Raw genomic sequence first — 20,174 nt, 5'->3', positions numbered from 1 at the left:
GACACTGCCTTCATTACCCTCATGGAAGCTCATCGATTACTTTGTATATCAACCAGACAAACTTTCAAGAAATTAGAATGAGAGTGTGTATATAGCCACTGAACGTTGCAAATGCAGACACAATTCGAGTTTGATCTTATCAGCCAGTAGTTTCTCGAACATTGTAGAGCTTCCCAAGCTACACCTGGTTGAATGCTCGTCAACATGGCCCTCTATCATGACGTCTCGTCATATTCATCTAAAAGCAGCTCATGAGTCTACTTATTTTTGCATGCTAGGGAACCATACTTGTCGTGTCCATAATTGTATATTCATCCATCGACAAAGAAAACGGGTCATAAGTCGTGGTAGTCATCTGATGATATCCTAACTCTTTCCTGCTGCATCCCCCTTACCCTGAATATGCTCTCCATTCACTTTTAACAAACTTCAACTACTTTAAGCTTCACCAAAGAGGCCCCAGTCCTTGATCTTAAATGTTGACCAGATAGTAGCAGAATACTCAACGGCAGCACCGATGAGCTTACCCTGACGTCCCAGTTCAAGATCAACCTCCGCCTCGTCGTACTCTCCCTTGATATGAGGCACATTGATTGTGATGAGAATATCAGTCTTGGCCTTCTCGAGCCGCAAAAGAGTTAGGATGATAGCGGTGAAATCGGGCGCAGATGTTGAGTCGCGGGACTGGTTCACACGAGGAGTCTGTGTGGAAATAAGTGTGTAGGCGGGAGTACCAGGTCTACAGATATCAGTAACTGTCACTTCCAGAAGGCATCTGAGACAACATACTCTAGATTCGAGAACTCAGTCTCGGCAGTGTTCCAGATCTTGACGGTATCGATATCCGACCCAACCATATCTTCAAGATGAGTTGTCATGGCACGACCATCAACCTCAGGACCTGAGCCAGAGCCTCCAACACGCTCTGTGATGTCGAAGATGATGCTGGTGAAACCATCCTGATCGATCCAGACTTCTTGGTTATCGGGAACTTGTCGCAACTTGCTGCAGCGCATAGAGTCAGCACAAGGAAAGGTTTAGGCGCAAAGAGCAATGAGGACGAACCTGACGTCGGCGAACTTGGCGGGCAGGTCGCAAGTGATTGCGCCGCCAAAGAGAGGCGTGTTGATGTATTCAGGCATTTCGTTTGAGTAAATGCGATGGCTGTATATGGCTTGGAATCTGTACGTTCGTCGCAAACTCAAAGGTGTCGATCGTACTATGTAGGTACCTAGCTAAGGAACAGTCGGCGGCGAAAGTTGGAGTATATATGCTTCGGACGGTCAAGCTCGTGACTCGTACGGGAACAGAAAATCTTGGTAAAAAGTGCTACAAGGTAGAAACTGGGCGCCTGAAAGTGGGTGAAGAGTGATGGATCATGGGTTGGTACGGGTATGCCTTGGGAGCACAGGCAGTTAGTTCTAGGTACCTTATTGTGTTTGGAGGGGCTGAGGTGACCCCGCCGAGATGGGGATGACGTAAAAATCAAGGCGCAGAAGCCTCACAGAAAAACGGGTATAAAAGCTATTAAAAAGCCCAAAAAGAGCTTCGATGGTCTTAAAAATGCCAAAAACAAAAGACCGACTGAGATGCTACACTATTAAATGCATTTTGATCCAAAAAAAGTAGCAAAAATCAAAATTCGAATCTAGAGTCTCTAGACGAATGGTTTCCAAAGATTAGGTGAATGGAGTCTGTTGGGCCAATCCCACGGTCACATCTGGTAAAAGGCAAGAGGTGAGTTCGATGGGAGGTCCCACTCCGAAAGAAAGCAGTGCAATTTAGACTTATATACCCTCAATCTAATCGCAGCAGCCAATCAAAGCTCACACCAGCTGCCCCTCATAGCTCCAAGCTGCACCTCGCTCAGTGTTACCTCATGTAATCTGATCCTTCAATTGACAATTGAACTTGAACTTGTTCTCTGATTCTTTTGTTTTCCATTTATTTTCAACAACTAAACACCTTCACACCAAAATGTCCTCCTGCATCTTCTGTCGCATCATCAAGGGTAAGAGAAGGGGGAAGCACGGTGGTTGAATGAGTAAAAGAGTATGCGGGGAGTTGCCGAGGGGAGAGTATGTTGAGGGTGTTCATCAGCTCTTTTGTCTAACTCCTGGTCTTCATGTAAACTAACTTGGTCCTTAATTAGGTGATATCCCCTCTTTCAAGCTATTTGAGAGCGACAAGACTCTCGCTTTCCTTGATATTGGTCCTCTCAGCAAGGGCCACGCTGTATGTTCTCAACAGCTCACGTCATGAACCCACTGACAAGATGTAGCTTGTCATTCCCAAGCACCACGGTGCTAAGTTGGCCGATATTCCTGACGATCACCTCACCGAGATTCTGGTAAGTACTGGAGCGTTAGTGATCAATACTCAAGTCTAATTATGTTCATAGCCTGTTGTCAAGAAGATTGTCAACGCGACTGGTGCCACCGATTACAATATCCTCCAGAACAATGGCCGCATTGCTCATCAAGAAGTTGACCATGTAAGTCTATCATACTAAGTCTACGGTATAACGAAACTAACATAATCCTAGGTTCACTTCCATATGGTAACATGATTAAGCCTGAATTATCGTTGAGCTACAGCTAACAAGTATTCAGATCCCTAAGCCTAACGAGACCGAGGGCCTCGGCGTCAAATGGCCTACAAAGCCTGCTGATATGGAGCAGCTCAAGGCTTACTGCGAGGAGCTCAAGGCCAAGATCTAAAGAGCTTCGATATACGCATATGCGATAGTGTCCGATTGGGAGATTGGGGAACTGGTTCATGAAGAGCCCTTCTAGTATTATTGTCCGGTTACCAGGTACCATCCTGCGCCCGCCAAATCAACCTGATTATCTACAATCCAAGTCCCTTTTGTGCTTCATACGTCTCGTCTAGTCTAGGTCATCAGCAGAAGTGCTGGCTCCCGCAGCCGCCAGTGGCTTGAGCGAGTACCAGTCAGTCTTGCCATCGCTCTGTATCGCACCCTGTCTGTCGTAGAGTGTTCGTGCTCGGATGTATGGGTCGAGATTCCAGTAATCCTCCCTGAGAAGTTTGGCAATCTTCTCTCGCTCAGCCTTGAGTTGTTTGCCCTGCTCACCATCAGGATGACGGATCCATTCCCTAGTTGTATGCTCGAATTTCTTGACCAACTCTTCACGGTCAGTCAAAAGACGATCCCGGGTTTGCGTATCCTTCATCTTATCATTTTCGCCAGCAATAGGCTCGATGTACTTGTACTCCCAGTTCTCATCGCCTTCAAGCTCCTTGATCAGATGGTCTGGAGCGATGAACTCCTCGAGTTCAGCCCGGTTGTTGGTGAAGTGAACCTTGGCTGCCACCACAGGGTCAAGCCAGCCACGGATGACCTTCCAGATACCTTATTACGAGTCAATATTTATCTTCGCTTTGAAAACAGCAACATACCTTGGAAAAGCCAGGGAGCTTTGTGCACCAGGACAGCACCTAGAGACTCGGGATAGTTGGCCTCGAAGCACTTAATCATGAACTTAACAGGTGTGTAGTCCATGTTGGCCATAGAGAAGCCAGTCATGTCGAAAACGATGCACTGCGTTTGCATGTCAGTGTTGTGCTCTGATTTCTAGACCACGGGTACTTACAGCTGTATCAACAGGAGGCTGGAGTGTCATGCGAGCTGTCTCAATAATGTAGACTGTGTACTTTTCCAAGCTTTCTTCGCACTCTTGCCCAGCCTTGTGCAGGCGAACCCGGACAACACAGATAGGTCGGCCTTGCTTGTCAGTGCCGTGCAGGAAACTTTTGCCCATTCGGAGTTGCTTCATCATGTCGGCGCTAACTTGCTTGGTAGGAGAGTCGGTCTTCTCATCCTCAACCGCAAAGGCATCTCCGTTCTTCATGATTTCAGAGTCCACCTTCATGTCATTATGCCTCCAATGCATAGTGGATACCAACATGACGAGAGCCTTCTCGACATCCCACTTTCGTGCTCTGAGAAAGCGTAGAACAAGGGCATCAGGGTGATCGTGCTTCACCATAGACCATATCGTGTGTCGAATTGTTTCAGGGGACTCGTTGGCCAAAGTCTCATGGAATTGTTTGGTTTCATTGTACTTGTCCTCTTCAGCGGAACCTTCAGTTGGTGTCGAAGTACCAGATTTGCCTTTCTTGAACATGCCAAATCCTCGCTTCTTCTTCGGATCAGCCTCTGCTGGACTCGCCTCCTCCTTTTGGGGCAAGAGGTTGGCACCAGCGCTCTCGTCATCGGCCACGCCAGTGAGTTGGAAGACAGCAGTCCATAGCTTACGAAGCTTCTCCTCTTGCTCAGGAGTCAGGTTCCCCGGGCGCCCAGGGGGTGATTGGAAAGACATGATCTCGAACTCTTCTTCGAACTCTTCTGGTGGGGTTTGGTTGCTGGGGCTTCCTGCAGGCCAAGCTGATATAGCAACAACAGCCGTAATGATTGCTGCAGCTACAACAACCGAGTAAAGCGAGTTGGCCTCAAGGGGAAGTTTGCTACTTGGATTTGAGCCGGTTTTGCTGTATAATGTCCGTTTGATGACAATTGAGTGAGTGAGGTTCCTTGAACCTGTGAGATATCTCGCAGAAGCGATACTCCTAGCAGATGCAGGGGTTCCTCGTGAGTTGGTAAGGGGTAGTCTCAGTAAGCTGGAAGAAAGGACAGATGACCGTAGCTGGAGGTGGCGCGAAAGTGGCTGAAAGGAGTATTTAAGAGGGCTATACGAGCATAGGTTCCGTCCCAGTTGAGTCCTCATAGGTAAAGGGTATGTCAGATTTGCAAACGCGTACACATACGCCGCAAAAACCAAAGTTGGTAGGTAAATCAATGTCGTCGTTTATGGGGATTTTTAGAATGCGGGACACCCTTTCTTGGCGTCGTATTGGCTCCACAGATCCTCGACGTTGCTTTGCAGGTACAAAGCAAAAACAATCCACTGACAGGCCTCAAGGAATGACCATGAAGATATGAATCGTTCGGATTTTTCACAGGATGGTACGAGCGTAATAAAATATAATAGTCTGTTGATGCTCAAGGTGTGTTCGGAGCTTGCAAGACTCCGGTTCCCGCGGATGGAGAGTGGATGGATCAATTATTGACGTAGGGCCTTTGTTAGTGTTCGGAGTACTCGGGAACAAAGATTGGAGGCCTATTATTGAAGTTGGCGTTGTTCTGTCACGCACCTCAAGAACCTCAATTATGATGTCTTGAACAAAATGTGACACAACATCAAGACTATGGCCAGCAGAGAAATTAGCAAGAGTTTTTGAAAATAATTGACAACAAGGTACGTTACTGCTTAGAACTACTTTGAACAAATGTGAACGTGATGTGAGCGTGGCTTGTGCCCTACCCTACAGAGCTAGCTAGCAGCTTGAAGACAAAGAATCCTGCGACATCCCACGGTCAAGGGGCCCCATGTCTCACAGTCGATGTAAAATGAATGTTCCTAACACGGCAGTGTTCTTTGCCAAAGTCTTCCTATAATGAGCTTTACTTTATTCGGTATCCGTACCATATCGTATGTCTTCGTCATGCCTGCCCCTGAGTGGAAGACTACTCACGCGACACGACTAATACGTGGATAGTAGGGCGATTGGAAAACATAATGACCGCCATGCCTGATATATGATGAGTTCTAGAAAATATTATGTTGAAAGAACAAAAGTATGTAAGACTCGAGACCAACTGATATCGAAATCAGGCATGATGTAAAGTACATATGATGCTATCTGGACAATAGAAACGTCGTGGGGAAAGCCACACGGACTGGGAGCCACATCTTGGAACGAATTGCGGGGGCGCCACAACAGACTTCCATCCAATGTTTGTTGACTTTCGTACAACCCAACTTCAGGTCGCGATATCAAATACGCGGATTGCATTACCCAGTACGCCGAGCCACGAATACACGAAATAATACACAAAAACAGAACAGCGAATGCGAAATACAGCATACAAGTTGCCAAAATGTCGACTACACCTCTCGATCCCGGCAAACGCTCAAATTCTCGTTCCCGAACGTCACGACCTACCACCCCGCTGCGACCTTCATCCCGATCATCCTTTCGCGAGTCCGCGCGAGGTGCTGGAGAACATGATGCGCCATTTCCGCTGAATGCATTTGAGCCAGCCTTCGCTGAGCTTTCCGATGCCATGGCCGACCTTGAAGCGAACATGATGCACTTTCAGCTTATGCACGAGAGTTTAGCGAGATTCAGCGAATCGTTCGCGAGCTTCCTTTATGGCCTGAACATGAATGCCTTCTGTGTTGATTTCCCAGAGGTATGTCTATCGAAGCTATCCGTATCGGATATGTACGGGTTTGTAATTCTAAGACTTATTCTCGCAGGGACCTGTTCCAGAATCTTTCCGCAGAGACAGAACTCAACCAGAACAACCCGCTGTGACCCCATCAAAATCAGAGGCTGATGCAGAAATGACGTTCATGTAAGTCCTTCTTTTTAAAAACCTTTATTGGCTCTTCTAACTAGCCTCTAGGACCACTGACACGTCCTTTGTCGAGAATCCACCTACTACCACCAAGTCTTCCAAATTCACCACACCAGAGCCTCCAAAACGACAATCACGTCTCCCTGCTGCTCCCGGTCGAGGAACATCGTCTCGGGGAAGATCGACTCGTGGTGTTGGACGTAGCCGGCCTAGTGGACTGGCCAGAGCGCGCGGTCGAGGTGTCAGGTGAATATGATCGGGATATCGACAGAAATATTCCAAAACGCCATTTGCAATGTCAAAAATCAAGCCCAGCTCCGATGCGCCCTAGGATTTTATATCCCCCTTTTAGCGTGCTATGAAGAACTTTATCGGACATGATTTAGGCGTCCATGGCAACATCGTTATCTTGGTCGGCAAATGTGCGCTTTCGGTCGCCGTTGTCTGTTCGCAAGCCGACGGCAGCTTCGGCCTCCTGTTGAGTGTATGGTCCTTCGGCGATCTGCTTGACTCTAGTGGGGAGTTAGAACACATGTCAGAATAGACAAATATATACCCATTGCGAGTCACTATGTGACATACCTTCTCTTATGAGGCTTTCCCTTTTGATGCGAGACCAGAGTAGCATCCGTATCGAACCATTTGGAGCACTCAACACAGTAGTGACGCCCAAGGCCGGGAAGGTCCTCAGCAGCCTTTGTCTCCATGAATTGCTTCAGATGCTTGGGTGACATGAGGTCGGCCTTGACCTGGTCGACGTCTCGAGTCTTGCGCCTTGTCTTGGTGATTGTTTTCTTGTTTGTGACACCCATCTTTGCGGTGACTTGAACGGATGTGATTATTGGAGTATGCTATTCCAGATTGTGATATTGGTATCTTCAAGCTAGGCGGTCGTGGAGGTTGGCGATTTTCGAAAAAAGTTCTGGTGGGGCTGACCCGATAAGGCGATAAGCCGGATGCGGGGCACTACAGCCACAGGTTGAATCCGACCACGGCACGATATCACGACCATTTCGAGCGGGAGACAAAACAAGGCATGCTCTGCGACTCAGAAAACAATTTCGAGAAACTATGAGTAGAAATAGAAGGGAAATAACGAAAGAGGAAAAAAAAACAAAAAAAATAAAACAGAACAAAGTAAATAAGAAGTCTACAAGATAAAAGCCCCCAAGTATCACTGTAATCTTCTGACAACAACTAACACCTAAGCAATAGGCAAAGGGAGCATCATTGTAAATAGACTTGTAGAACGGAATTGTGACCAGCTCTACTTTTTTCTTGTAGAGTTCTCCGTTCTCTGACGCTTAGTTTCATTCCAATGTTTTATCATGCTTGAATAGAAATTTCATTTAGTCAATCGGCTTTCAACCTCCCATAAAAATTGAGATATGCTGTCACATGCCCAGCCTGCCAGCTTGTTCAGCCATCATATGGGTATTGGACGGGCTTGGTGATACCCGGCGGATAGCGGGTCTGGGGTCACCGGCTCCGGGATCAACGATCGGCAAAGAGCAAGTTAGACTTCAAGCTCGAAGGGACGAGAAGAAGGATGCTTGCACGGCTAGATGGGCGTTTGCATAGCCGTCAGCGCTATAGAATTTGCGATAGTATTGATCGGCTCCCAGTGCTCCATTAGTATTGTGGGTTACAACGCAGAGAGTTCGTGATGTGGCTTAAAGGTGGACAAGAGTCTACAATCGGCTCCAAGAACGGATATGAAGATTATAATCGCCTCAGTTATCATTGGACAATACATATCAACTGGGCGGTCTGCGGCATGACATTTGGCAGAACCACAATTGGGGTGTGTATACAAGGGCATAGGGGGTTGGGGTTTGGTGAAAAGCTTCACATTCCCCCTCGTTCAAGGGCTACCCCAAATTCCCTCAAGCGCTCGCAGATGAAAATTGAATTCCGAAAAACAGTGTTTGAAGCAAAAAAATGATCGGTGACCGAGCATCACGACCTCGGAGGATCGCATGTGCGAAGGGATATATCCGTTCAGCGGCGACCGAAGGTAAAGCCGCTGGCCCGAGGAACTGTAGCGATTAAACCCTGTGAAGCGAGTCAGAGTTTTGGCCAACCAGAGAGCATCTTTTGTCATTGATTGTGAGGTTCCGGGGCATGATGGACGCCTAGACCGTTTCGGGGCCCACGATGCGGAAATTACATCATGGTCCGGGGCTCACGCCGTAACGGGTGCCCGCAAGACCGAGGTAACAGCAACTGCCTCGCAACCAGAGGAAAAAAAGAGAATCAAATCGTGGCTTCTGTGGAAGAAGATGAATACTATGTATAAGATGAGAATGATTTTGATAGAATAATATATAAAACAAGACTGTAATACAATGAGATGATGTCTTTGAAAGCTCTACAACACTTGATAACGATTTAAATCCAAAAAATACATAAACTTTACGTCCGTTTCTTGCTTGAGCTAAATTATAAAACCCAATTGCTGCATTAACCCAGATAAACACATGACCGGCTGAGGAGCATAAAATCCTTACCTGCTCGGCAGCACATTCCCCCACCTTCTTCCTTCAACCCACCCGAAAAGCTTCAACTTCTTCAGTTGAACATTCGCAATTCCCCTTCAAGCATACATCGAGTCACTCATCGACCGATATTGGGTCGTAAGTCAATTACAATACCCAACCGTCGTCGTTAATCACTCTTTGCTAACGAGAGTCCCTCACAGCACCATAGTCGCAATGCTTGCTACACGCCAGGTTCTGGGCAACATGTCCCGGAGCCGCGCCCTTGCTGGCGCTGCCTCTGGCTTCCGCCGCATGGCCACAGTCTCAGATAGCCCTCTGGACAAGAAGGTAAGCTTCAAACCAATTGCATTGCTGTCTCTTGATTCCATGACCCGAAGCTTCATTACTTCTCTTTGCACTACCATTCAGGCGCCAAACGTCATGGCGCATGGGTCAGTTCGGCTGCCAATCCACCGGCAATGCCGAGGCCTGAACTGCGCGACTTATAGCTCAATGGCAACGAGAGAATATGAAGCCCGGGTTATGGACTCAGGAAGATGCAAGACATGAGATTTGGGAACAATTGTGCTAATATGCCTCGCTGGACAGGTCCGACAGAACAACTGGGAGGAGGGTAACTACATCAATTACAAGAAGATGTCCGAGAACCTCGACATCGTTCGTGCTCGTCTGAACCGACCTCTGGCCTACGCTGAGAAGATTCTTTACTCTCACTTGGACGACCCTCACGGCCAAGACATCCAGCGTGGCAAGAGCTACCTCAAACTACGACCTGACCGTGTTGCTTGCCAGGATGCCACCGCTCAGATGGCTATCCTTCAGTTCATGTCCGCCGGCATGGACAAGGTTGCCAACCCCACCACTGTCCACTGTGATCACTTGATCGAAGCCCAAGTCGGTGGTGCCAAGGATCTTGCCCGCGCTATTGACATCAACAAGGAGGTCTACAACTTTCTTTCTACTGCCTGTGCCAAGTACGATATCGGTTTCTGGAAGCCCGGCTCTGGTATCATTCACCAGATTCTCCTCGAGAACTACTGCTTCCCTGGTGGTCTTCTTATCGGTACTGATTCTCACACTGTCAACGGTGGTGGTCTCGGTATGGCCACGATTGGTGTCGGTGGTGCCGATGCTGTCGATGTCATGGCCGACCTCCCCTGGGAGCTTAAGGCCCCTAATGTTATTGGTGTCAAGCTCACTGGTCAGCTCAACGGCTGGACTGCTCCTAAGGGTAAGGATGACCTCTCACTTTTTTTCTTGACTTTGCTGACATTCTTCAGATATTATCCTGAAGGTTGCCGATATCCTCACTGTCAAGGGTGGTACTGGTGCTATTGTTGAGTACCACGGTCCTGGTACCGACGCTATCTCTTGTACCGGTATGGCCACTATTTGCAACATGGTAAGTGACTCTTGTTCCTTCATAAACAGAATTGTTGGCTGATATTCTCCAGGGTGCTGAAATCGGTGCCACCACCTCCGTCTTCCCCTTCAACGACCGCATGTACGACTACCTCGCCGCCACCAAGCGAAAGGAGATCGGTGACTTCGCCCGCCAGTACGCCCACGGCCTCAAGCCCGACGAGGGTGCTGAGTACGACCAGCTCATCGAGATCAACCTCTCCGAGCTCGAGCCTCACATCAACGGTCCCTTCACTCCTGATCTGGGTACTCCTATCTCCAAGTTCAGCCAGGCTGTCAAGGAGAACGGCTGGCCCGAGGAGCTTAAGGTCGGTCTTATCGGATCTTGCACCAACTCCTCTTACGAGGACATGACCCGTGCTGCTTCCATTGCCCGTGATGCCCTCAACCACGGCATCAAGGCCAAGTCTGCTTTCACTGTTACCCCCGGTTCCGAGCAGATTCGCGCCACCATCGAGCGTGATGGTCAGCTCCAGACCTTCGAGGAGTTCGGCGGTATCGTCCTTGCCAACGCCTGCGGTCCTTGCATTGGTCAATGGGACCGACGTGACGTCAAGAAGGGTGAGGCCAACTCTATCATCTCCTCTTACAACCGTAACTTCACTGGCCGAAACGACGGTAACCCCGCCACCCACTCTTTCGTCGCCTCTCCCGATCTGGTCGTCGCCATGACCATTGCCGGCTCCCTCCACTTCAACCCTCTCACCGATACCCTGAAGGACAAGGACGGCAAGGAGTTCAAGCTTGCTCCTCCCACCGGCGATGGTCTCCCCAGCCGAGGCTACGACCCCGGTCAGGACACCTACCAGGCTCCTCCCAGTGACCGTGCCAGCGTCACTGTCGATGTCGCCCCTACCTCCGACCGTCTCCAGATCCTGACTCCCTTCCAGCCTTGGGATGGCAAGGATGCTAAGGACATCCCTATCCTCATCAAGGCCAAGGGCAAGACCACCACTGACCACATCTCCATGGCCGGTCCCTGGTTGAAGTACCGTGGTCACCTTGACAACATCTCCAACAACATGTTGATTGGTGCCATCAACGAGGCCAACGGTGAGGCCAACAAGATCAAGAACGTCACCACTGGCGAGTGGGGCGCTGTCCCTGCTGTCGCCCGTGACTACAAGGCCAAGGGTATCAAGTGGGTTGTCATTGGTGACTGGAACTATGGTGAGGGTTCTTCCCGAGAGCACGCCGCTCTTGAGCCCCGTCACCTTGGCGGTCTTGCCATCATTACCCGATCTTTCGCCCGTATCCACGAGACCAACCTGAAGAAGCAGGGTATGCTTCCTCTTACCTTCACCGACCCTGCCGACTACGACAAGATCCGACCTGATGACAAGGTCGATGTCCTCTGCACTCAGCTCGCCGTTGGCAAGCCCCTTCCCCTTGTTGTCCACCCCGCCGACGGCAGCCCATCTTTCGAGATCCCTCTGTCCCACACCTTCAACGAGGCCCAGATCGAGTGGTTCAAGAACGGTTCTGCCCTGAACACCATGGCCAAGGCCACCAAGAACTAAAGAAGGAATGAAGTAAAGTAAAGAAGAGCAAATTGATATTTTGGGTCACATACGGCGTACATCCTGATGTTCTCGATTGGGTTTCGAGGGCAGACAGTAGAGGGGCTTTTCAACGGACGGTATATGTCTAAAATGTTGAGCGCCCATGTCTTTTACATATTTGTAGCAAAGGAATAGCCATGCTTTCATTAGTTGTAACAAAATTCTAACTGTTCAAATATCTCTTGTTTAAAAGTGACGCTTCTGCTTCATTTACGATATGCAATAGTGATATCTGGTATCGATCCATCGTGCCAGACTGTTTAGATACGAAGCCCGAGCAATTCTGTAAACGTCTCTTCAGACTCCTAATTTTCTGATGCTGCCTACCTATAGCGCCTTAAGCATTCTGAACTCCGTGTTATAAGTCCCAAAAACAACTACATCTCTCAGCTTTCATGTCAACTGTGGCCGTGCACTGATCACGTGCTGGGGACAACTCAACAGCCACACCTCGACATAAGGGTCAAGGGTCCGTTGTCCAGTTTGACTTGCCATCGTCCTGCGACTGTTTCTCAGGGCGTGGAAGTGATTTGCGATTTCAACCAGTTTTTTCTTATTGTCAAGAAACTCGTATTAGTTCTCTTACTTCTATCTTATTATCCCCTCCGTGTCGTCGGTCCTTTCATTCCTTTGTAACGGTGATCATCCGGCTGCTCCGAGCAGCTCGAATCTATTAGACATGCGACCCCGTCTCCAGAACTTCAACACTTTACGAGCCCGATCATATCTGACACGGTTGCCACTATTCACACGACTTATCATTGTTGCTATTGTTGCTCTCTCGATCGCATCGCTGCAATCAGTATGGAACCTGCGAGAATGGGGCGCCCTCATCCCTGAAGAGATTAGCATTACAAATGGTACTACCAAGCGATATTGAATATTTGCGCATTTGCTAACTAGACTTGTTCAAAGCATATCGGTTGTCGACATTCCCGTTAATACACCTTAACATTATCCATGCTATCCTTAACCTCGCGGCGCTTACTCCTCTCATGGAGCGATTCGAGAACGAACATGGCACCTTAACATCCCTTGCTTTGTTCTTTGGACGTAAGAAACTTCAGAAATGCTGAAGGACTATGGGTTGACTCGTTTTATTTAGCCCTGACATCGATACCGGCTGTCATGTACGTTCTGATCGAACGATATGTATTCCACGTAAACCATGGCGTTCTAGGAGCGAGGTACGGCGACAAGGAAATCATTAGACAGGAACTTAAGCTAACATTTGTTCTAGCATGTGGGTATTTACTCTACTGGCGATGGAGTCTATTCAAACATACAAAACCAACCCTCATTTCGTTGTCGGTACTGTCCATATCCCAACGTGGACTACCCCCTTAATCATGTGTATGGTTGTGAGAGCACTGGTACCTGGTACTAGTCTTCTAGGCCACCTATGCGGAATTGCAATTGGATACGTTGGTAGGTCTCATAGTCATGGTCATGGTCGAAAGGATACTGATAGTTAGAATAGCTGGCTTCGGGTATGCCAAGCTACTCGCCCCCCCTGAATGGGGTCTTCGATGGGTCGAGAATCGACTCAACCTCCTCAAGATTCTCCCTCACTATGTCAGCATCGACAAGACGACATATGGCCGATTTGGCGTTTTGCCCACGACCAACCGCCCTGGTCCCAGTGGCAGCGCGGCGACGGAGCTCGTTGGTACAACCCAGCGTCTCGGACCTTGAACGAGCGTACATGGTACGCGTGTACTTTTGTGTAACTGTAATGGTACGGAAGTGCTTGTTGAACGCTCTTTTTCGAATTGTACTATAGAAAGGGCATTTCATTTTTCGTGGAGTCTCTCTTGCGTTAGGGATTGGCGTAGCGATTAAAAGCAAAGGAATGAATGGACGTCCGGACGGGCTCATCTAGCTGGTCATGATCCTTTCTGCTATGAACTGTTTTAGGTATTATTATAATGGATGAAGCGATAATAAAGGTAGAGGATGAAGATTGTTTCAGTTGTCATGATGGTACATGCATTGGCATTTCTTTATGATGTATCTACTCTTGCAGTGAGGTCTTGATTCCATTATGATACCGTATGCCAGAAATAGGGGATAATTCATGTCTAGACACTATTATTGAAGTTCTAATGTTAAGCTTGATTCTAATCTCAACGACTGTTTGATGCTATAGCTCTCGATCGACATGAACCCCCAGTAGCCGCATAGACTGCCCCGCATTCACTGCAGGCGGCCCGCAATCCAACCCCTGAAGCCGGGGGGAGCTTCTATTTAATGGAAAGCTGTCATGATGGTACGTACCCTCTTCAATGATTGATCTCATTGTTTCCAAGAGGCTAAGCCAACGATAACCTCAACCTCAACTCAAGTATCGAGAGACCAAGTCTTTGATCACAAAGATATTGGCCAAACGATGTCGCGACTACTCTGTATGCAACCTTCTCTCTCATCCCCTATTCTGACCTTCGGCTGATAAGTTCTATAGCATCAGCGCTTTCGCTGCGTCGCGATCCTCGTATTCTAAAGCTTCCCCCTTATTTGTCCTTCATCTGCATCGCGATCGGTGTAATCTGGCTCTTTCTTCTCCCATTAAACGAATACTCGCGTCGAACGTACATCTCCGAGAATGCCCTGTTGCCAGGTCAAGTGCATACATATTTTGGAGGAAGCGAACAAAACATCTTCCGCGCCTACCGACATGAGGTTGACGATGTAGTCGACAAGAACAACTATGAGTGCGTCTTGAACTTGGATATGGAAGAACGCAACAATTACTAATACGATTCGGTGACAGGATCAACGACAGGCTCGATAAGATTCTCACAGGTGTTGGATTAAAGGTTGGACGTCAAAATTACACCTACCACTCAGCTGGCCATGAGTACTCAGGACAGAACCTCTACGCAATCCTGCAAGCTCCTCGTGGCGATGCCACTGAGGCAATTGTGTTGGTTGCTGCATGGAAGAATGTTGAGGAGCAGCTCAACCGCAACGGTGTATCTCTGGCATTGACTTTGGTCCGTTACTTTAAACGTGCGTATACCCTGAAACTTAAACCATGCGATAGACGCTGACAAGTATAGGCTGGTCACTCTGGTCTAAGGACATCATTCTTGTTGTTCCTCCTGATAGCAAGACAGGCACGCAAGCTTGGGTTGACGCATACCATGATGCTCATAACCCTGATCTTGTGGCTCCTTTGCCTCTCAAGTCCGGTGCTCTTCAGGGTGCCCTTGCTATTGACTACCCCCAAGAACAGAGTTTCAAGTCTGTTCATGTGATTTACGATGGCCCTAACGGCCAGCTCCCTAATCTTGATCTTATCAACTCAATCGTCAACATTGCTGGTGGTCAGATGGGCATTGGGACCTCTATTCAAAAAATGACGGAGCACAAGGGCACCTACCCTGATCGTTTACAAACTATGCTGCGCGGTATGCTTAACCAAGGCCTCGGCTACGCAGCTGGTGCTCACAGCAGCTTCATCCCATATCACGTTGATGCCGTGACACTTCAGCCTTACGGCGAAGGATGGCATGATGAGATGGCCATGGGACGCCTGGTTGAGGGGTCGTTCCGAAGTCTGAACAATTTGCTTGAGCACCTGCATCAGAGTTTCTTCTTCTATCTTCTGATGCAGACTGACCGCTTCGTCAGTATCGGCACTTATCTTCCCAGTGCTATGTTGATTGCTGCCAACTTTACCATCATGGCTATCTCTCTCTGGGTCAAGAGCGGTCAGTCACCAGCCATGCAGAAACCCAAGGAGAAGGCTTCTACCACATCTGTCGAAGCAACACAAGCTGGACGGGACCTGTTTGTTCCGCTTGGTGTCGTTGCTGTCTGTCAGGGTCTCGCAGCTGTGCCTTTGTACATCTTCAACCACCTTCCCGCTGGCGTGAGTGCTCCCCCAATATCATCATCTTCGAGTCTTATACTGATTACCTCTAGTTACTCTCGCCCACTTTTGCTGCATTCTCTGTCATCTCGGCTATCTTGCCCTTCGCGATCTCGCGTCTCCTAACCCTTGTCACCAAGCCCACGATGCAGCACTTCCAACTCACAAAGTCCTTCTCTCTTCTCGTTCTTGGCATGTGTCTTTCTACTCTTGCAACTCTCAATTTTTCTCTCGCTTTTCTCATCGGCGTACTCTCAAGCCCGCTCAGCTTTGTCCAGCCGGTCAAGAACCGGGGCCTTCGCTGGTCTCTAGCAGGTCTCCTTAATGTCGTGTCACCACCTACAGTTTTGTACGCAGCGGCCCAAATCTGGGACATCAGTATCGCGGATCTGTTGAAGGAGGCCAGCTTCGGCTGGAACGTCTGGGGCATGTATACACCCGTTGTGGTATGGTGCCTTTGGTGGCCAGCCTGGCTCGTGGGCATGGTCAATGTCTTCGGAGAGGTTACTGCTTGAAGAAAATTAGGGATTCGGACTGTAAAATAGGAAACAAAGCATGCATTGCGCCACCATAATGGTGGTTCTGATTTTTAGGTAATAAACAAGGGCACATAGATTAGGCGAAATTTAGAATTAATAGTCTTGACTTGGGCAAAAGATCATCATCTGCCCACAGTAAAGTTTCTATTCGTCTATACTGTACATTTGTTCGTTTTGATTGCCGTACGTTCCCTAGACCGTACTCCTGTCGAGAACTCCTCTACGCAGCCCACACATCCTTGCCAGCCGACTCAATCCAGTTACCGAGTTGGTTGACGCTCGAGTCCCAGTCAAGCAGTCGCTGGCGCATTGCGGCGATTTGCTTCATGTCGAGCACCTTGGGCTGAACCCAGGTGATTTGAGCAACGCCGTCCACTTGGTCAATAGTTCCTCGCAACAGACCTAGGCTAAGGGCCTTCATGATGAGATGCTCGATCTCTTCGGGTCGAACCTTGGTCTCCTGAGCGATAGTGGCAAAAGTGAGGGTGCGGTCGTGGGGAGGACGGCGGAAGACAGCCTCAGTCAATGCGGAAAGGTAGATCTTTTGTCGAAGATGCGTGGCGTTGTTCTTAAGAAGCTTGTTGGACTCGACGCGATCAGACAGCTGGTCATAAGCATCGAGGTCTCCACGGTTAAAGGCAAATAGCAGATCACGCATCCAGGCATGCTCGCTCTTGGCGAGGACGTCAAGGATGGGGTGGAGCAGGAGCTCTCCGAAGTTGTAGATGCTTGTTGAAACAAGGGCAGCAATGCTGAGATGGTAGGCTCTCTTGTGTCGCTCCTCAGGAGTCATTGCATTGAGGTCAATGCAGGCAAGGTAGAGGAGGGCAGTACGGTAGTAGTTGGAGAAGTCCATCTTGCGCTGAAGGAGGGGTCAGCGGGGCTCACCAAATACCCAAAGTCGAGATCAAGAACATACCTGGTAGTAGATGGCATTTGCATCATAGAAAGCAGCATGGACCACATTCTCTACAGAGTCGAAAGAGTCCAATATCCGCTCGGCTGTATCCAGATCCTTTCGCGCAGCATCTAGCTCCTCCAAGTCCAGCTTTGCTTGGGCGACAGCAACCAAGGCATAGACATAAGCATCCTGAGAGTTCTCGTTATCGACCTTCTTGGCCACTGATTGCAGGAAAGAAAGGCGCTGCTCGTCTTCTATGTCGTTCAAAAACCATCGGTCAGCAATCCGCCGGCTTCGGAGCATATTGCATTTAAATCTCACCTTCACACTCTGTTGCTGCCTTCAATGCTAGTTCCACAAGCTTCAATTGGTTGATCTTGTCGGCAAACTTGAGAATAAAGACTCTGTAGAATGGTAGTCGTTGAGGGGCGCTCTCGGGGTGGCTGAAGAACTCGACGAGGGCGTCAGTGAGCTGGTGCCAAAGCTTGCGCTCCCAGAAGTTCTCAAAGTCGAGAATGAGAGGTTGGAGCTCCTCGGGAGCTTCATCGCGCTGCTCGGCAAGAAAATCGGAAATGGTCTCGTTGCTCATGATGGCGGGCTTTGTATTTTATGTCGGTGGAATCTAAGTGTATGGGTGACGTGCACAGCAACTGAAGCTAGCTTGCCTGCAGCCTTAATCTGTTGGCGCGTACTGCTGCACCAACGCTGATTTTGCGAATTATGAGTCCCAAAAGCGTGAGAATGGACTATTCTCTATTTGACCGAGCTATCGTCAAGCGGCCGTCGTGATAATCGGTGAAGCTGGTATGTTTGTAGAGGTTGATAGTTGCTTCAGTCGAGTGTGGAGGGAGGTCCTTAGCTCATCAATGAGGCTACCAGGCAGCCTGGTCGTCGCAACGTGAAGGCGCACGGGCCATTTCGACCTCTGGAAGAGCACTCGAAAGGCGCTAACCAATGACAAGCTGCAAGATTTCAGTGACCCATCACGTGATCTGCGATCACCGTTCCCCGAGGCTCCAACTTGGCTAGCATCACCAAACACTGCTATCGAGACGACGAGACGTTCAACGGCCAATTGCGAGGCACAGCAGCGTTTTGTCACGCAATCTGTATATTCGCAACAATGGCTTCGCCTCTCTTTGCTGCGCGGGCGGCCCGCAAGGCTGCCTTCAATGTCGCCGGCAAGCGATACCTATCCGATATTTCCATTACTCGAACTGGCAAGCCTATCATGCGTGTTGAGGGAGGCCGGTAAGCTCAACCACGGCCCATTGACACTATTCGGATCTCCTCTAATGTTATTCCGTTTCTAGTTCATCCCTCGGAGGTACGATGATCGAGCTACGATGACCACGAACAACACTGACGAAAGGAAACCAGGCCATACTGTTACCGTATTTGGCGCAACTGGCCAACTAGGACGATACATTGTCAACCGACTGGGTGAGCCGACCTGAACCTGGAATTGGATAATTGGAATGGGCAATTGGAATACTGATACTGGCATTAGCCCGCCAGGGATGCACTGTCGTTATTCCCTACCGCGAGGAGATGTCCAAGCGTCATCTCAAGGTCACTGGAGATCTTGGCCGTGTTGTCTTCATTGTACACCTCAATTCGTCCCGATATGTTCAGGAACTTTCCAGTAACCCTCTTACTAGGAGCACGACCTTCGAAACACCCCTTCGATCGAGGCGAGCGTTCGACATTCCGATGCCGTTTTCAACTTGATTGGCCGCGACTATCCTACCAAGTACGTCAATATACAACGGACCAATGGACAGGACAGGAACTAAATGATTATCAGGAACTTCTCTCTGGAGGATGTGCACGTTGAGGGAACTGAGCGAATTGTCGAGGCTGTTTGCAAGTACGATGTCGACCGATATATCCACGTTTCCTCACACAGCGCCAACTCTCAGTCCGTCTCCGAGTTCTACCGAACAAAGGTTTGTAGATCGTCAGCTTGGTCAATGGAGGGAAATGCTAACAAACGAGCCAGGGTCGAGCTGAGGAGGTTGCCCGACAACTTTTCCCTGAGACCACTATTGTCCGCCCTGCGCCCATCTTCGGTTTCGAGGATAACCTGCTGCTGAAGCTTGCTGGTGTCACTAACCTCTTCACTTCCAACAACATGCAGGAGAAGTTCTATCCCGTTCACGTAGGTTTTTGCCAGAGTGCTTAGGGTCAACGTTACTAACCACCACAGTCTATCGACGTTGGTGCTGCTCTTGAAAAGATCTTCTACGACGACACAACTGCTGGACAGACTTTCGAGCTTTACGGACCCAAGAAGTACAGCATGGAGGAGATTTCCGTTATGGTTGATAAGGAGATTTACAAGCAGCGACGACACATCAACGTGCCCAAAGCCATCCTTAAGCCCGTTGCTGAGATCCTGAACAAGTTCCTTTGGTGGCACACTCTGTCAGCCGATGAGGTTGAGCGAGAGTACTTGGACCAAGTCATTGACCCTGAGGCCAAGACCTTTAAGGATCTCGGTATTGAGCCTGGTGACATTATCAACTTCACCTACCACTACCTGGTAAGTGCCCCAATCATGGTCGTGAAAGTCACAAACTGACACCCTTTTAGCAAGGATTCCGAAGTCAGAACTTCTACGATCTTCCCCCTGCGACAGAGAAGGAGAAGAGGGAAGAGAAGAAGTACATCCATGTCTTGGATGAGTTGTAAAGAAAATGAATTTTTTGCTTATTGCGAATGCTGGAAAGGCGGCTGGTGATTCACGGCTGAGCGGACAAGTCGACAATAGTCCGTGTATACAGGACCGCATAGACTAGAGAGTATGCGAGTTCGAACAATTGTACAGGTTTTCTTTGGGTCGAGATGATATCAGATAATATGAAGGTCGAGAGAATCAGTCCACATGTGGTTACCCTGTAGCTATCCATCATCATGCAGCTCTGATA

General features: G+C 48.9%; 10 protein-coding genes across 14 annotated transcripts; 6 read left to right on the top strand and 4 right to left on the bottom strand.

Moving 5' to 3' along the window:
- Nucleotides 1-55: 55 nt before the first annotated feature.
- Nucleotides 56-1,756, bottom strand: FOIG_14429 (uncharacterized protein). 3 transcript variants are annotated; one of them, XM_031215671.1, is made up of 4 exons: nucleotides 1,586-1,756; nucleotides 1,066-1,398; nucleotides 790-1,005; nucleotides 56-739 (listed from the first exon to the last, which is right to left on the bottom strand). In XM_031215671.1, exons 2-4 carry the CDS (start codon nucleotides 1,140-1,142, stop codon nucleotides 439-441), a joined length of 594 nt encoding a protein of 197 aa, XP_031054556.1. In that variant the 5' UTR covers nucleotides 1,143-1,398; nucleotides 1,586-1,756; the 3' UTR covers nucleotides 56-438. The 3 variants fall into 3 exon arrangements, with proteins under 3 accessions (XP_031054556.1, XP_031054555.1, XP_031054557.1); XM_031215670.1 differs by having other exon boundaries at nucleotides 1,066-1,756; XM_031215672.1 differs by having other exon boundaries at nucleotides 790-1,756.
- Nucleotides 1,757-1,874: 118 nt separating this feature from the next.
- Nucleotides 1,875-3,262, top strand: FOIG_14428 (hit family protein 1). Its single transcript, XM_031215669.1, has 6 exons — nucleotides 1,875-2,011; nucleotides 2,153-2,235; nucleotides 2,282-2,350; nucleotides 2,402-2,494; nucleotides 2,546-2,560; nucleotides 2,613-3,262. The coding sequence occupies exons 1-6, from the start codon at nucleotides 1,978-1,980 to the stop codon at nucleotides 2,718-2,720; spliced, it is 402 nt and encodes a 133-aa protein (XP_031054554.1). The 5' UTR covers nucleotides 1,875-1,977; the 3' UTR covers nucleotides 2,721-3,262.
- On the bottom strand, nucleotides 2,565-5,700 carry FOIG_14427 (uncharacterized protein). Its single transcript, XM_031215668.1, has 3 exons — nucleotides 3,615-5,700; nucleotides 3,421-3,562; nucleotides 2,565-3,373 (listed from the first exon to the last, which is right to left on the bottom strand). Exons 1-3 carry the CDS (start codon nucleotides 4,746-4,748, stop codon nucleotides 2,889-2,891), a joined length of 1,761 nt encoding a protein of 586 aa, XP_031054553.1. The 5' UTR covers nucleotides 4,749-5,700; the 3' UTR covers nucleotides 2,565-2,888.
- On the top strand, nucleotides 5,646-7,094 carry FOIG_14426 (DASH complex subunit DAM1). Of its 2 annotated transcripts, none has more exons than XM_031215667.1 (3): nucleotides 5,646-6,277; nucleotides 6,345-6,442; nucleotides 6,494-7,094. In XM_031215667.1, the coding sequence occupies exons 1-3, from the start codon at nucleotides 5,963-5,965 to the stop codon at nucleotides 6,693-6,695; spliced, it is 615 nt and encodes a 204-aa protein (XP_031054552.1). In that variant the 5' UTR covers nucleotides 5,646-5,962; the 3' UTR covers nucleotides 6,696-7,094. The 2 variants fall into 2 exon arrangements, with proteins under 2 accessions (XP_031054552.1, XP_031054551.1); XM_031215666.1 differs by having other exon boundaries at nucleotides 5,852-6,277; nucleotides 6,519-7,021.
- Nucleotides 6,180-8,345, bottom strand: FOIG_14425 (uncharacterized protein). The gene is made up of 2 exons (XM_031215665.1): nucleotides 7,028-8,345; nucleotides 6,180-6,957 (listed from the first exon to the last, which is right to left on the bottom strand). Exons 1-2 carry the CDS (start codon nucleotides 7,255-7,257, stop codon nucleotides 6,828-6,830), a joined length of 360 nt encoding a protein of 119 aa, XP_031054550.1. The 5' UTR covers nucleotides 7,258-8,345; the 3' UTR covers nucleotides 6,180-6,827.
- Nucleotide 8,346: 1 nt separating this feature from the next.
- Nucleotides 8,347-12,126, top strand: FOIG_14424 (aconitate hydratase, mitochondrial). Of its 2 annotated transcripts, XM_031215664.1 has the most exons (5): nucleotides 8,347-9,081; nucleotides 9,147-9,273; nucleotides 9,535-10,177; nucleotides 10,227-10,348; nucleotides 10,401-12,126. In XM_031215664.1, the coding sequence occupies exons 2-5, from the start codon at nucleotides 9,160-9,162 to the stop codon at nucleotides 11,886-11,888; spliced, it is 2,367 nt and encodes a 788-aa protein (XP_031054549.1). In that variant the 5' UTR covers nucleotides 8,347-9,081; nucleotides 9,147-9,159; the 3' UTR covers nucleotides 11,889-12,126. The 2 variants fall into 2 exon arrangements, with proteins under 2 accessions (XP_031054549.1, XP_031054548.1); XM_031215663.1 differs by having other exon boundaries at nucleotides 8,347-9,273.
- Nucleotides 12,127-12,396: 270 nt separating this feature from the next.
- FOIG_14423 (rhomboid protein 2) lies at nucleotides 12,397-14,017 on the top strand. Its single transcript, XM_031215662.1, has 5 exons — nucleotides 12,397-12,790; nucleotides 12,846-12,983; nucleotides 13,036-13,117; nucleotides 13,171-13,358; nucleotides 13,411-14,017. The coding sequence occupies exons 1-5, from the start codon at nucleotides 12,610-12,612 to the stop codon at nucleotides 13,623-13,625; spliced, it is 804 nt and encodes a 267-aa protein (XP_031054547.1). The 5' UTR covers nucleotides 12,397-12,609; the 3' UTR covers nucleotides 13,626-14,017.
- Nucleotides 14,018-14,217: 200 nt separating this feature from the next.
- On the top strand, nucleotides 14,218-16,483 carry FOIG_14422 (glycosylphosphatidylinositol transamidase). The gene is made up of 5 exons (XM_031215661.1): nucleotides 14,218-14,335; nucleotides 14,392-14,641; nucleotides 14,701-14,939; nucleotides 14,990-15,804; nucleotides 15,858-16,483. Exons 1-5 carry the CDS (start codon nucleotides 14,320-14,322, stop codon nucleotides 16,317-16,319), a joined length of 1,782 nt encoding a protein of 593 aa, XP_031054546.1. The 5' UTR covers nucleotides 14,218-14,319; the 3' UTR covers nucleotides 16,320-16,483.
- Nucleotides 15,815-18,179, bottom strand: FOIG_14421 (26S proteasome regulatory subunit N9). Its single transcript, XM_031215660.1, has 3 exons — nucleotides 17,566-18,179; nucleotides 17,263-17,498; nucleotides 15,815-17,205 (listed from the first exon to the last, which is right to left on the bottom strand). Exons 1-3 carry the CDS (start codon nucleotides 17,831-17,833, stop codon nucleotides 16,564-16,566), a joined length of 1,146 nt encoding a protein of 381 aa, XP_031054545.1. The 5' UTR covers nucleotides 17,834-18,179; the 3' UTR covers nucleotides 15,815-16,563.
- A 188-nt stretch (nucleotides 18,180-18,367) lies between these two features.
- FOIG_14420 (NADH-ubiquinone oxidoreductase 40 kDa subunit, mitochondrial) lies at nucleotides 18,368-19,938 on the top strand (the record flags this gene model as incomplete). The annotated part of the gene is made up of 9 exons (XM_031215659.1): nucleotides 18,368-18,495; nucleotides 18,558-18,571; nucleotides 18,625-18,687; nucleotides 18,755-18,849; nucleotides 18,906-18,997; nucleotides 19,052-19,193; nucleotides 19,247-19,405; nucleotides 19,454-19,789; nucleotides 19,840-19,938. The coding sequence occupies 9 exons, from the start codon at nucleotides 18,368-18,370 to the stop codon at nucleotides 19,936-19,938; spliced, it is 1,128 nt and encodes a 375-aa protein (XP_031054544.1).
- Nucleotides 19,939-20,174: the final 236 nt, after the last annotated feature.

The sequence above is a fragment of the Fusarium odoratissimum genome (assembly GCF_000260195.1).
Source record: "Fusarium odoratissimum NRRL 54006 unplaced genomic scaffold supercont1.41, whole genome shotgun sequence".
Classification (NCBI taxonomy): Eukaryota; Fungi; Ascomycota; class Sordariomycetes; order Hypocreales; family Nectriaceae; genus Fusarium; species Fusarium odoratissimum.
The sequence above is the reverse complement of the archived record's forward strand: the minus strand, read 5'-3'. Positions and strand labels throughout refer to the sequence as shown.

Coding starts and splice junctions, on each gene's coding strand:
- FOIG_14429 (XM_031215670.1), bottom strand. CDS start 1,142: ATGCCTGAATACATCAACACGCCTCTCTTTGGCGGCGCAATCACTTGC. Junction 1,006..1,065: donor GCCAAGTTCGCCGACGTCAG/GTTCGTCCTCAT, acceptor TATGCGCTGCAG/CAAGTTGCGACAAGTTCCCG. Junction 740..789: donor ACTGAGTTCTCGAATCTAGA/GTATGTTGTCTC, acceptor TGATATCTGTAG/ACCTGGTACTCCCGCCTACA.
- FOIG_14428 (XM_031215669.1), top strand. CDS start 1,978: ATGTCCTCCTGCATCTTCTGTCGCATCATCAAGG. Junction 2,012..2,152: donor CTTCTGTCGCATCATCAAGG/GTAAGAGAAGGG, acceptor GTCCTTAATTAG/GTGATATCCCCTCTTTCAAG. Junction 2,351..2,401: donor ATCACCTCACCGAGATTCTG/GTAAGTACTGGA, acceptor TTATGTTCATAG/CCTGTTGTCAAGAAGATTGT.
- FOIG_14427 (XM_031215668.1), bottom strand. CDS start 4,748: ATGAGGACTCAACTGGGACGGAACCTATGCTCGTATAGCCCTCTTAAA. Junction 3,563..3,614: donor AGCCTCCTGTTGATACAGCT/GTAAGTACCCGT, acceptor ATGCAAACGCAG/TGCATCGTTTTCGACATGAC. Junction 3,374..3,420: donor AGCTCCCTGGCTTTTCCAAG/GTATGTTGCTGT, acceptor ACTCGTAATAAG/GTATCTGGAAGGTCATCCGT.
- FOIG_14422 (XM_031215661.1), top strand. Junction 14,642..14,700: donor GTCGACAAGAACAACTATGA/GTGCGTCTTGAA, acceptor ATTCGGTGACAG/GATCAACGACAGGCTCGATA. Junction 15,805..15,857: donor TCAACCACCTTCCCGCTGGC/GTGAGTGCTCCC, acceptor GATTACCTCTAG/TTACTCTCGCCCACTTTTGC.
- FOIG_14426 (XM_031215666.1), top strand. CDS start 5,963: ATGTCGACTACACCTCTCGATCCCGGCAAACGCTCAAATTCTCGTTCC. Junction 6,278..6,344: donor TCTGTGTTGATTTCCCAGAG/GTATGTCTATCG, acceptor TTATTCTCGCAG/GGACCTGTTCCAGAATCTTT. Junction 6,443..6,518: donor GATGCAGAAATGACGTTCAT/GTAAGTCCTTCT, acceptor TCCTTTGTCGAG/AATCCACCTACTACCACCAA.
- FOIG_14423 (XM_031215662.1), top strand. CDS start 12,610: ATGCGACCCCGTCTCCAGAACTTCAACACTTTACGAGCCCGATCATAT. Junction 12,984..13,035: donor CCTTGCTTTGTTCTTTGGAC/GTAAGAAACTTC, acceptor CGTTTTATTTAG/CCCTGACATCGATACCGGCT. Junction 13,359..13,410: donor AATTGCAATTGGATACGTTG/GTAGGTCTCATA, acceptor TAGTTAGAATAG/CTGGCTTCGGGTATGCCAAG.
- FOIG_14425 (XM_031215665.1), bottom strand. CDS start 7,257: ATGGGTGTCACAAACAAGAAAACAATCACCAAGACAAGGCGCAAGACT. Junction 6,958..7,027: donor GGAAAGCCTCATAAGAGAAG/GTATGTCACATA, acceptor ACTCCCCACTAG/AGTCAAGCAGATCGCCGAAG.
- FOIG_14421 (XM_031215660.1), bottom strand. CDS start 17,833: ATGAGCAACGAGACCATTTCCGATTTTCTTGCCGAGCAGCGCGATGAA. Junction 17,499..17,565: donor GGCAGCAACAGAGTGTGAAG/GTGAGATTTAAA, acceptor TGAACGACATAG/AAGACGAGCAGCGCCTTTCT. Junction 17,206..17,262: donor CAAATGCCATCTACTACCAG/GTATGTTCTTGA, acceptor CCCCTCCTTCAG/CGCAAGATGGACTTCTCCAA.
- FOIG_14424 (XM_031215664.1), top strand. CDS start 9,160: ATGCTTGCTACACGCCAGGTTCTGGGCAACATGTCCCGGAGCCGCGCC. Junction 9,274..9,534: donor ATAGCCCTCTGGACAAGAAG/GTAAGCTTCAAA, acceptor CTCGCTGGACAG/GTCCGACAGAACAACTGGGA. Junction 10,349..10,400: donor TGGCCACTATTTGCAACATG/GTAAGTGACTCT, acceptor GATATTCTCCAG/GGTGCTGAAATCGGTGCCAC.